Source organism: Urocitellus parryii, chromosome 3 (assembly GCF_045843805.1).
Source record: "Urocitellus parryii isolate mUroPar1 chromosome 3, mUroPar1.hap1, whole genome shotgun sequence".
NCBI lineage: Eukaryota > Metazoa > Chordata > Mammalia > Rodentia > Sciuridae > Urocitellus > Urocitellus parryii.
In genome coordinates, this window is record NC_135533.1 from 199,958,405 (window position 1) to 199,971,763 (window position 13,359).

The 13,359-nt window shown below is 41.8% G+C and overlaps 1 protein-coding gene across 1 annotated transcript; it reads right to left on the reverse strand.

The window, feature by feature from the left end:
• Nucleotides 1-237: 237 nt before the first annotated feature.
• Nucleotides 238-3,887, reverse strand: LOC113196288 (uncharacterized; the record flags this gene model as incomplete). Its single annotated transcript, XM_077795675.1, has 2 exons — nucleotides 238-1,688; nucleotides 3,770-3,887. Coding segments are annotated over 2 exons (1,569 nt in total), but the record flags the coding sequence as incomplete, so codon positions are not given.
• Between the last annotated feature and the right edge of the window lie 9,472 nt (nucleotides 3,888-13,359).

Here is a 13,359-nt window from a genome sequence, read left to right on the forward strand (position 1 = left end):
AATAGGAAAAAGGAAGGAAGAAAAAAAGCCAATCTATAAGTAAATTAAATGCCTAGACCTTACTTTCCTAATGTAGGGAAGAATCACACTAAGTTTCTCCCACCTTAGTGACCAACTGGAAAACAATAGACAATGGTCTGCTTTGCTTAATGGTTCTAACAGGAGATCAGGGTGAACATCCTTCTTAAAGAAACCTTCATGCAAAGTCCCTTGTTCTCTGTCTCAGAAAGCCATGCCTTATGATGCTGAGTGAGGCAGACCTGAGGGTTTCTCTCCAGTGTGAGTTCGCTGGTGGTGATTGAAAGTGGAACGCTGACTAAAAGCTTTCCCACACTCAATACATTCATAAGGTTTCTCTCCAGTGTGAACTCTCTGGTGCACAATAAGCTGTGAACTGTCACTAAAGGCTTTCCCACAATCATTGCATTTGTAGGGCTTTTCCCCAGTATGGGTTCTCTGATGTACCATAAGGCTAGAGCTGTAACTGAACACCTTCCCACACTCACGACATTCATAGGGCTTCTCACCAGTGTGGATTCTCTGGTGTATAATGAGGTATGAATTTTGATTGAAGGATTTTCCACACTCATTGCATTTATAGGGTTTTTCACCTGTGTGAAGCCTCTGGTGCCGAATAAGGCACTTACTCAGACTGAAAGCCTTACCACACTCACTACATTCAAAGGGCTTTTCTCCAGTATGAATTCGTTCATGGTCAACAAGCTGACAAATCTGACTGAAGGCTTTCCCACATTCACTGCATTTGTATGGTTTCTCCCCAGTGTGGAGGCTCTGATGTCGAATAAGACATTTACTCCGACTAAAGGCCTTGCCACATTCATTACATTCATAAGGCTTCTCTCCAGTGTGGATCCTCTGATGGTCAATAAGACTTCTGTTAGAACAGAAAGCTTTCCCACACTCAGTACACTTGTAAGGTTTCTTACCAGTGTGAAGAACCTGATGTCGGACAAGATTTTTACTCCGACTAAAAGCTGCCCCACATTCCTTGCATTCATAAGGTTTCTCCCCAGTATGGGTTCTCTGGTGATCAAATAGTTTGGAACTCTGATTAAAAGCTTTTGCACATTCATTACATTTATAGGGTTTCTCCCCATTATGAAGTCTCTGGTGTTGAATGAGATGGGAGCTGTGCCGATACGTCTTCCCACACTCACTGCATTCATAGGGTTTTTCCCCAGTGTGAGTTCTGAGGTGAACGATTAGCTGGGAGGTCTGCCTGAAGGTCTTACCACACTCATTACACTCATAGGGTTTCTCTCCAGTGTGGATTCTCTGGTGACCAATGAGGTGTGAACTCCAATTGAACACTTTACCACATTCATCACACTGAAAGAATTTCTGTCCTTTTGGGACTCCTTGATATTCCTCAGGACTGGGGGACAGATTTGGATGTTCCCCTACTTCTTTATAATCCTCACATCTGTCTTTTGTGGAGTTCTTCTTATCCTCATCTGTTATCTCCAAAAAATTGATTTCCAAACTGTTCCCTTCTTCATCTGAGGGCTGCCCTTCCAGCTTCCTCAAAGTATCTTCACAGACATCTTCAAATTCTGGTCCCATAGAAGTCACCCCAAAGAGTCCCCGTGGTGACCTATCCGATGACTCTGATCCTTTAGAAATGGTCTGCTTTGGAGTGAATTCAGAACTCTCCATCCTGTTCTCACCTGCTGCCAAAAGAAAGAAGAAAATAACCTTTACTCACTTCATGTCCTGTTCTGGAAACAGAACCAAGAGTCTAATATATCATAAGGTTAAGGAATAAAAGAACACATTGAGAAGGGGAGAGAAAATAGAAAATATATCAGGTTTTTTTTCTTCAGGATAGAAAAACAAAGAGGAGGAAGATGGTCAGTGGAGGGGGTAGAAAAGGAGATACCAGGACAGAAAGATGTTGAACCAGAACAGATAATTACACAATCAGAAAGTAGGGGCCCAGGTGGCAAAGCATGATGCAATCTTCTAGAAGTCATACCATCTCAATATTAAAATGATGAACTCTATGTTCCTTTCTAAACATGACATTGTATGGTTCCATGCTTCTCAGAAAAGATGTTGGGAGAAAGAAAGCTGGCAAACACCTCATTTTAAATACAAGAAAGAGAAACAGCAAAGATGTGTGTTGATGAGAGATTATATTGTAAGGATATGACTAGGAAAATGTTTAAAAAGGAGAGATCTTGTATGACAGAAAAGTGACAAGATGTGAACATACTTTTCAACAGTGTTGAAAAGAATAGCAGAGCTTAAAAAAGTGGGAATACCATAGGTACCCAGGGCATTGCACTATAGGAGTCAGTTATGTACTCCTCTAAAAACCTAGGGATATACCTCAGTGGAAGCTCACCTGCCTTGCATGTGTGAGAAGGCCCTGAGTTCAATCCCTGGCATTAGAAAAAGAAATATAGAGAGCATCAATTATTTGAAGTTTGAATTAAATATGTTTGGGGATTTTTTTGTACCTGGGATTGAACCCAGGGACACTAACCACTGAGCCACATCCCCAGCCCTAATTTGTATTTTATATAGAGACAGGGTGAAACTGAGTTGCTTAATGCCTCATTGGTGATGAGGCTTGCTTTGAACTCATGGTTCTCCTATCTCAGCCTCCCAAGCTACTGGGATTAGAGGTGTGAGCCACTACGCCTTGAATGGAATCTTGATTCTCTAGAATAAGAAAGAAACTAGATAAGTATTTCCCTGGAATTTTTAATTCTGGAATACAAAATCTGTACAGTAAAAAGCAGAGTAGTCAGTTATCACTAAAAACTACAACACTGGTTACTTTCAATCATGTCTTAACCAAGGCCAGGGCATCACATCATTACCATATTGGAAAGTTAAAAGTTAAAAGCTCAATGACTCTCATGTCCACCCTTTGTCAAGATGGCCACTGTTGTAAGTTTTTCAATCTCAGAACCTGCCCTTTCCCAGTCTTTGCAGACAGGGAAGCCCAAGCAGCCACAATTTGAATCAGGTGACCCTGAGCATCACATGAGGTGATTGGGCAAGAGCTAGGCACTAGACCCAACTGTAATTTGTCTTTAGGTTAGTCATTAGCTTCTGCTGTGGCCTCAGCAGAACACTACCAAAATACAGATGATATTTAACAGCTATAGCAATTAGAACCCTTCTCTAAGTAAATTCTGACCTGAAAACTCGGCAAAACAATAGCAAATATGAGTGAGACCTAAAGCTGAAATGAAACATGGAACCAAGTCAAACCATTTGAAGCCACAATAAGAAGAATGTATGAGAAAAACCAAAAACAGAATCGAGAAGGAACTATGATGGAGATACAAGTTTCAGAGTAAAGAAAGGGTAACAGTTGGAACAGGGAGCAGCTGTGTTTCAGTCACACTGGAATACTGGCATAAAATTCATTTGCTTGTGCTGCTGAGGCTCCTGGGCTGTCCTGGTTGTGGCTCATTCTCTTTGAGGCTCTGTTTCCTAGTCTGGTCTAGCTGATTGGTTTGTTCTGGGTTCCTGTTACTGTAGCCTTAAAACACATAGCTCCTTACTACCATAGACTAAGTGATTCTCAATTCCTTACAATCTAGAAAACTCAAACTAGGTACCATATGTCCCATCAATTGTGAAGTAAAGGAAATGCTCACCATTGTTAAAGCTGGGTATGGGTGCAGAGAGGTTCAGTATATACTGTTCTACTTTGGAAATTTTTATAATAAAAAGTGGGGGGAAACATAGTGGGAAAAATATGCAGAATGAACTCTAAGAGAATCATTACCTAATGAGACCATGCTATAATAACTTCCTATCATCATGTTCTGGTACAGGGCTCTCTGCCTGAGGGCAGAGCCTTTCCACTTTTTCTGTACATAGTCTACAGACAGGTCCTCATGCACTTAGTCTCCTGAAATGACAAGTTTCTACCACTCAAGAACAGTCCCAGCCTGAAGGGCAGAGTCACAAAGGGTGCAGAGGGCACAGGGTACAGTCTCTTGATAACTGTAAAGGATAAGTCTATGGTAAAGCACTTGCCTAGCAAGCATGAGGCCCTGGCATCAATCCCTGGTACTGCAAAACAGGGGTAAAAAAAAGAAATGGAAAATCCAGGACAAAATAGAGTCCATTAACTGTGAATAGGGACCCAGCTCTAGGGGAAGCATTTAGGCATGAGCCTCAGGAGCTGCCTCAGGGCAGAGACCCACAGGTAAGCTCCAGTCACATTTGGGTCATAGACATGGGAATTTGGGGGAAAATAAAAAAAAAGAAAAGAAAAATCCATGCTCATCTGGGGCCTCACTGTTATTACTGGGATCTTATTTCCCCAAAAAGTTCATGTGTTGAAGGCTTGGTCCCCCATGCATCAGTGTTCAGAGGTGGGGCCTTTGGGAGGTAATTGGATCATAAGGGCTCTGACATTAGTAGACTCATGTATTATGTATTCATTGTTTAATGGGCAATTGCAAAATACTACAAACTTTAGGAGATATGGACCTATTTGGAAAAGGGATGTCACTAAGGGCACACACTTGAAGAATATATTTTATTCTCGGCCCCTTCTTATTTTTGCTACTTCTGGGCCACCATGAGATGATCACCTTTATTCCACCACATGCTTCCCACCATGATGTTCTGTCTGCCTCATCACATTCCCATGAACAACATAGCCAAGTGACCATGTACTGAAACCTTTGATACTGTGAGCCTTTAAGTCTTTCTTCCTTTAATTTCATTTCTTCAGGCAGTTACAGAAATGGAAAGCTGACTAATATACTGATCATCTGAAGCACAGGAGCTGCTGCTTGGTTTCTTGAGTTCCCCATGTGGGAAAGGGCACAACTGTAGATGTAAGCTGAGTTGAGAGGGAAAAAAAGTAGGCCAAGCCCAGCCCTCGGCTCCCATAAGGATTATATTACCAAGGAGAAGATTCAAGAGAACACAGGCAGCTCTATATACTGATTCTGGGCCTTCTTCCTACGGGCTTTATCTCACATGTGCTGTGACTGTTCTTTAAAGGGCATAATGGGAGGTCCCTGATCAAACTGAGAACTGGGTGTTCCTCTTAGCAGGCACTCTCTTCAACCTTCCTGAAAGAAGCTGTTTCTGACCATGTTCTCTCTGCCATGGCTTCCCTATCACCAGCCAAGCCTGATTTCCCCTCAGGTCTCTGGTCCCTTAAGTTCAGGTGTCTTCCTGTTCCTGCCATGTCATGGACACTCTTGGAAGTCTAGCCTAGTGCTTCCTTCTTTTCTGTCAAAGAATTCAGTGGTTCTCATGGCTTTCACACTTCTAGCTTCTCTCACTTGCTACCATGCCAATGCCCTGGATTCTATCCCCAGCACTGCAAAAAAAAAAAAAAAAAAAAAAAAAAGTATGAATGTACTTAATGCCACAAGTGGTTAAAATGATAAATTTGTAGATTCTGCTGTATGGCAAATGTCATGTATGTTTTATTTTATCAAATACTTCATCACAATACTACTCACAAATTTTTAGAAAGCAGAAGCATGACCCTATTCCATAATCAAAATACGTATGTACCAAAAGTAAAATATATATATATGTACCATGCATGAGTGTACATGCTCCTGCACATGTATTTAACCCATTAAATCACAGGTTTTCAATTCTATGACTATTTCAACGAAATTGACAAGGGTACATTAAAATAGGTTGGAAATGATAACATGTAGCTTAAATATATATGTACATATGTGTGTGTGTCTTAAATGTGTACATATGTATTATATGAATTATATAATATTATGTGTTACATTATATAATTTATATAATTATATTAATTGATGTTACCTTTAAATGTAATAAGGTTACTATATATTTATATTATACATTATATACTGTATTTTGGGGCTAGGGTAGTAGCTCAGTGGCAGAACGCTGGCCTAGCACCACATAAAAAGTAAATGAATACAGTAAAAGGTATTATGTACCACCTACAACTAAGAAAATATTTAAAAAAAAAAAAAAAGGTTCTTGGGGCTGGAGATGTAGCTCAGTGGCAGAGCACTTGCCTTGCACGAATAAGGCCCTGGGTTCGATCCTCAGCACTACATAAAAATTAACAAATAAAAATAAAGATTGTGTCCATCTAATATATATATATATATATATTTTTTTTTTAAATTTAGTTCTTATGGGTGTTCCACTGGAGGCTACAGGTCTCCACTTCCCTTCACCTACCCACCCGCGCTCTCTCACCGTTTCCATAGACCACACCCTCGCGCACACTTGTGTGGGAGCGAACGTCTGGAGAGACCGGACTCCAGATTCTCCACACCCGGAGGCCGACCCCAGAGGCTCCACAGAGCGGCCCCTCCCGGAGCAGCTAAAGACCGCGGCCCTCGGGCGTCCAACCCGCACAGCTGAACTGCCAGGTGAAGGCGGTCGGGGTCCTGGTTTTTGGCTACCGCGCCGCCGCGTCGCGCACGCGTGTCGCTGCCAGGGCCGTCGCGCCTCTCTAGGACACCGGGAGAGTAGACGTCTCGGCTCCTCCCGGGCTGGGCGCCGCCACCCTGGGGCCCTGCGTGCTGCAGAACACCTTGCCCCTCCTCGCTTTCGGTTGCTGCTCACTTCACATTCTCCTCCCAGGAAAGTTAGGGAGCCAAAGTAGGGGGTCAAAGTAGGAATTGCAAGCCCAGAAAAGCCTCCACTGTCTCGCCCCAGGGAAATTCCCCAACAAGGCTGTCCTAGTAAGGATGAGTTCCAAGCCCTAGCAGGCAACTCTTCAGCAGTGCTCAGGCAGCATGTGACTGTTTTCTCAGCACTGACACCCAATCACCTACTACAGAAACTTCACCTCCGTGGAAAAAGCAAATAAGTAAGAAATGACACATGGAAATTGCAAATAGTTACAAATACTATATTGAAAATTAATAGGGTTATTTGAGTGACTGATTTTAATACATGTTTATTATTATTATTATTATTATTATTATTATTATTATTATTTTGGATGCCTTTTTCTGAGTTCTTAGCATCCTGCCTGCCACACACTGGTTTGGGTGGCCCAAGGAAATAGGGTCAATAAACTGGATAGTCATTGAGGCCATATCCTTTGGTCTACCCACTATAACACCCCATAAAATCCTTCCTGTCCTATTTCCCTGTGGAGGAAGAATGGGGGTTGGCATGTCTCTTAGCTGAGATCAGAGAAGCTGCGGGGGTAGGGATGTAGGCAGGGTAATAAGCAAGACTAGATAGGTTAAAGGGCAAACTTCCACAGAAAACTAAAATCCATGTCCAGGAATCAAAGCAAAGAGTATATTCAAAGTACTAGATAGAATGAGGGTCCAAGGTAAACTGGAAAATCAGAACAGGCTGTTTTCCTGGGTTATGACCTGGAAAGGCTTTGTGTGGCATTTTGAATTGTAGAACTAAGTACAAAGCAATAAAATGTTCAGTTTGTGCATATGGTTACAACCTTTCTGATTCTTGCCATTTTTTAAAGTGTTCATGTACAGGTTGGTAAAGAGCAGCTGTCCAGCTCCATAGGGGCTCCCCTGTACTCCAAGCTGTTTTAATCATTCTCATGTTCCAACAGCTGTCAAAAGCTAACATAACCAATGTAGGTAAAAATCTAATTGGCTTGCTTGGAATTGATGAATCAGGACAGGGTCCTGTACTATAAAACAGATAAACAGCTCCCACTGGACATGACAAAACAATGTGTTTTGTAAGGTAGGAACAAGGAAACAGAACAACAGAAAAAGGAGATGGGTTAAAATCCAATTACTTCAAGTTACTTTTGTAAGAGTTAAGACAAGGGATTTGCTTAGGTCTTGGTGTTAGTGTTTCCAGATTCAAATTTTCATGCTATCCACCACTCAGAGTGATCTAAATTCAGGATATGGAGGCTGATGGAATAAATCAGGTTTATTACTGGGCATGGTGGCACATGCCTGTAATCCCAGTGACTCAGGAACCTGAGGCAGGAAGATTGCAAGTTCAAGGCCAGCCTCAGCAACAGGAGACAGACCCTAAGCAACTTAGCAAAACCCTGTCTCAAAAATTTAAAAGGGCTGGAGATGTAGCTCAGTAATAAATGCCCCTGAGTTCAATTCCCAGTGACCATAAATAAATGAATGAATGGAAGGAAGAAAGAAAGAAAAATCAGGCTTATTCAAAGTCAGCCCTGAATAGGATGGAGTGAGTTTAACCTCAGAGCTCTATTTTTAGAGGGATTAGGCTTTTATGGGGACAAAAAAAGGAAATGTAGTGCATAGGAAGGTTGTGTGCTGGGTGGAATCTTCATCTTCCAGGGTTGTGTCTCCTTTCTTGTCTCTGGCCAGACTTTGCAATGGACCTGGACCTTCTGCAGCTAATTACAGCTAGTTAAACAAAACCTAAGGAAGGGCTTCTCTTCAGTAAAATGTATTAGAGAGGGATAAGGGAGTGGGGAGCAAAGGACAGTTTAAAAAAGGGGCCCTGTTATAATTACCCCCTTGTTCTTTCCTCAACTTGAGAGATTGGGGGTAATGATTGATTTGGCTATTTCCTGCTGAATTAGTTTATAAATATGGTTAGAGAAATGAAACCATTTAGCACTTGTCTGGACATGAGAGGGAAACAATCTGGGTATGTCCTGGTTGTTGGTCTAATCTGGTCTCACATCAGGGAGGAAGTGATACATGACTAAAAGTCAGTATGGAAACCCTTTTATATTATTATTATTATTAATTTCCTTGGAACTGTCAGAGCTCCTAGAGATGGAGCAGGAATTGCAAATAAAAGACTTATCAGACTCTAAGGCACACAGAGATCACCTGGAGACCTTACTGAAAAGAGTATTATGGTTCCATGGGACAACGATGGGCCAAGAGCCACGTTTCTAATAAGCTCCCAGGTGATGGAGAGCTGCTGGTCTAAGTGTTATACTTGGAGAAACAAAGACCAATCTCTTCTTTTCCCACCAACATTAACAATTGTTAGGAACCAGGAGATCCATAAAAAGTTCAGACCCTATAAAGGTGGCCCAAGGTAGAGAAAGTGATCACTGCTTTCCACTAAGTGAGTGCCTTAATTGAGCAGGGATGACCAAGAGGCATGATTAATGGTTCCAACAGGAACATGCTGAAAAGATCTCACTTCATTTGCATGAGCTTGCCCTGAGAACAAGTTTGCCCCGAGAGAATTAGGATGGGAGGCAGAAAATAGAGTGTGGACCAGAGACTTTGGTGTTATATTTGGGAGTTCTGAAATTCCTGACTATGACAGAGAAATGTGAATGAGTTTAATGCTTGGGGTGGGCAAACTATTTTTTAAATTATTTTAGGATTCAAGGTAGCTTAGTGGTACTGTTTGCCTAGTATACCTGAGACACTGGGTTGATCCCCAATACCATAGTAATAATAATTATTATTATTATCATTATTATTATATAATATTGATATAATATATAATATAATATTATCATATCCATGGTCATCTTTCAGCTGTGTGCTGTCTTTGGATCTTGAAGCTTTTTAATAGGTAGCTTTTAAGCAATGTCTGGGCAAAGGATAAACCTATGTTTCAGTCAGCTTTTTCCCTGCTGTGATTAAAGGACCCGACCAGAACAATTGTAAAGGAGGAAAGGTTTATTTAGGGGCTCCAGGTTTATGAGGTTTTAGTTCATACCAGGCCAGATTCATTCCTCGGGGCTCAAGGTGAGGCAGAACATCATGGTGGAAGAGTGTTGCCAAGGGAAGCAGTTCACATAATGATCAGAAAGCAGAGAGAGAGAGAGAGTCCACTTACCAGATACAAATATACACCCCAAAGCCACGTCCCAATTCCCACCTCCTCCAGCCACACCCTACCACTTTAATTACAACTCAGTTAGTCCCTATTGGGGGATTAATTCACTGATTGGGTTAAAACTCTTATAACCCAATCATTTCTCCTCTGAACCTGTTGCAGTATTTCACTTGCAGGTCAGCATGAGAAAGAAAGAAGAAGCAGAGCAAGCAAAGCAGCAGCAGAAAAAAAGTGCTTTATTGTATACAAGCAATCTTTTTATAGTATTGTGAACAAAGAAGGCAGCCTTCCAACATCAATAAATCAGGTCCTTCAGCTAATTAAATGTAGCACATAGAAGTTTTACTTTCTAATCAGAAGTGACCCTCTTCTCATGGCTAATCTACCCTCGGCCTGGAGCATGCCGAGCTCTGCTCTTGTTAAGAACAGATAATAAAGTTTTTTCTTAGCGCCCTCCTAGCCCACTTGGCAGAACATCCCGTTTGCAAGCAAGTCCTCCCAAGGACAGCAGACACCTCGTTTTCAAGCATGTCCGCTGTTACCTATCTGTACCTTGACAGAATATCCCGTTTGCAGGCAGACTCTATCAAGGACAGTAATAGTAACACAGTCACATCTGATTCTCTACAGAACCTTCTTGAATTGCCTCACATGTGAGCTTTTGGGGGGCACCACATCTAAACCATAACAAGCTACATGATCTTTATGTGATTTTCCTCCAACCAAAATAACTACCAATTTTTAAAGGGAAGATACCACATACCCTTTCTGCATAAAAGAAGGAAAACCCCTAAAAGCACAGTTTTGGCAAGTTCCTGTGAAGGCCTTTCTGGTCAGATTTCAGGCAGACCCTCCTAGAAATTTCTCTTGCAGCAGAGAAGTTCTGGTGCTTGCTGATACTTCATGAACTTTGGCCATGGCTTATCTCTCCTGAGGCATAGGGAAATACATACCACACAGAAGCCCCATATACCTAAGAAGTGTGAGAAAGCTTCTCTCAGTTTCATGCTTACAACCCACCAACCTGTCACTCAGGGGAGAAGGGATGTGTTGGTTCCATCAATAGGAAAACCTTTGGGCAGATTTCAGGCCTTAGGAAACACCAGAAACTATGCACAGGAGTGAAATTCTATGTGTGTACTTAGATATTAGGTGTGCCCAAGCTCATGTGTGAGACAATGCAAGGAAGTTTAGAGGGGAAATGGTTGGGTTATGAAAATTAATCCCCTCTTATAGATTAACTTGGTGGTAATTATAGACAGTTAGGGTGTGGCTGGAGGAGGTGGGTCATTGGGGAAGTGTCTTTGGGGTTTATAATTTGTCCCTGGTGTTTGAGAACTCACTTTCTGATTCCTGGTGGCTATGTCTGAACCACTTTCCTCCACTACACCCTTCCACTGTGATGTTCTGCCACACCTTGGGCCCAGAGCAATGGAGTCAGCTGTTTATGGACTAAGACCTCTGAAACTGAGCCCCCCCAAGAAACTTTTCTTCCTCTAAAATTGTTCTTGTTAGTTCTTTTGGTCACAATAGAAAAAAAAAGCTGACTAAAACAGTACTGAAGATGAGGGAGTATTCACCCTGAGTTCTGCTCTTGTTGTCTACCAGAATATCCTCTTAGATAGAAGCCACTAAAGCAGTGTGCATGGGAAAGACTTCCTCTGGGTCATTTTTCACATATCATGTCACAGAAGCCACAACAGGAAGGAGCACACAGGAATGATGGCCAAGCAGTGACTCACTGATTTCTTAGGTCTTCTCCCAGCATGGGTTCTCTGGTGCCTTGTCAGGTTCTGCTCTGGCTGAGGCCTTCCCATACACCTTTTGTCCTCAGTACTTCTCCCCACCACAGCTCGCTGGTGCAGGCACAGCCTTTGGCCCTCACTGCAGTTTTTCACTCTTACCACACTCAAGGGTCTTCTCCAAAGTGGCCCTGATTTTCCACAATTACCTTAGAGAACTTCTTCATGTTGTGGACTCTGGTGGGCAACACTGGCTAGGCTCGAGGTAAAACGTTACATATGTAGATCTTTCCTTTTACAGTATGTGGTTGCTGATGTTGCCTAAGATCTGAAATTCTAGCCAAAAGATTTGGCACAGTTGTGTCATTTGGAAATAAGGGATGCTCACAAAAAAACAAGAGTCTTGCAGAGGATGAAAAACAATCACCCAAGGAATGGGTGGTAAAGGCCATAAAGAAGGTGCTATCTCACTGTATCCTAAACCAGGGCCCTCAGTAGAAGAGGATTGACACAGAACAGGGAAAGGAAATGCTAGAAAGGCCCAGTATATCTAGCCCACACACCTCCCTGTTTCTGCTTTGCCCATTTGATTTTTCACTGTATCAACAAACAGGAAAGGAGGCACACAGGAAGGAATGAAAGGGGTATAAGAGACACTAATATAATGCCACAAAGTCCATGTTCACTAGTTAATCACAATGTATGTAAATACATTATGTTTCCTTATTAAGAGGCACAGAAAGAGAGAGATGTTTTGCAAGTAACTCACCTAAAACTAAACAATAGAAAAGGTTGAAAAGGGAGGGAGAAAAATATGCCAAACAAATTCTAAGAACAACAAAACTGGGTATAAATAATAAAGTGAGATGACACAGACTCCAAGAATAAGCATTTAAAATGCTTAAAAACAGAACATTTTGTATTTATTTTAAAATGAACAATCTCCAAGTCATCAGGAAACCTATAAGTTACCCTTATTCTCCATCCTCCCACCTCTAAAACATCAGCAAGCCCAATTCACTCTTTTTCCAAAATACCTTATAAATCCACTCATGTCTTTCCATTCTCCACAGTGTCCAAACCTGACCATCATTCTCTCTCAAATGCAATCTTGTAATACTGACCTATTTGGACCCATAATCAGTTTCCTCCATGCAACCTCAGATTCATTAACCTGGTCCACATGGCCTGGGAAAGCAGGCCCCTACCTACTCAACAGCATCTCTGAAGCTGTCACTCCCATCCAGGTACAGTCATCTCTCTTCCATTACCTGTCAGCTAACAGGTCATTCCCCAAGGTGTTTGCAACAACCGTTCCCTCTGCCTGACATTTTTGTGTGGTTGCTTTGTTTTGTAGTTCTGGAGATTAAACCCAGAGCTTCATGCATGCTATGCAAACACTCTACCACTGAGCTACACCCCTAGTTGGTCACTCTGCCTGGAGTGCTCCTCTCCCACGTTTTCAAGGGCATAGAAACATGTTTTCATTTCATGTTCAATTTAAATGGCACCTCCTAAGACAAGAATATGATTTTTTTGCAGTACTGGGGATTGACTGGGAATTGACCACTGAGCAACATCCTCTTAGGCCACACACACACACACACCACACATATATACATATATATGTATACATATATTCATATATACATACATACACACATATTTTATTGAGACAGGTTCTAAGTTGCTGAGGCTAGCCTCAAAAATCCTCCTGCGTCAGCCTCCCAAGCTGCTGGGATTATGGATGTGTGCCGTCATGACCAGCAAGAGGATGAATTTTTAAAAAATTATATCTGTAGATATAAAAGCATAAGAATTACTGTAATTTTCTTCCAATTTATTACCTTTATAAACAAACTTTCAAATGTGT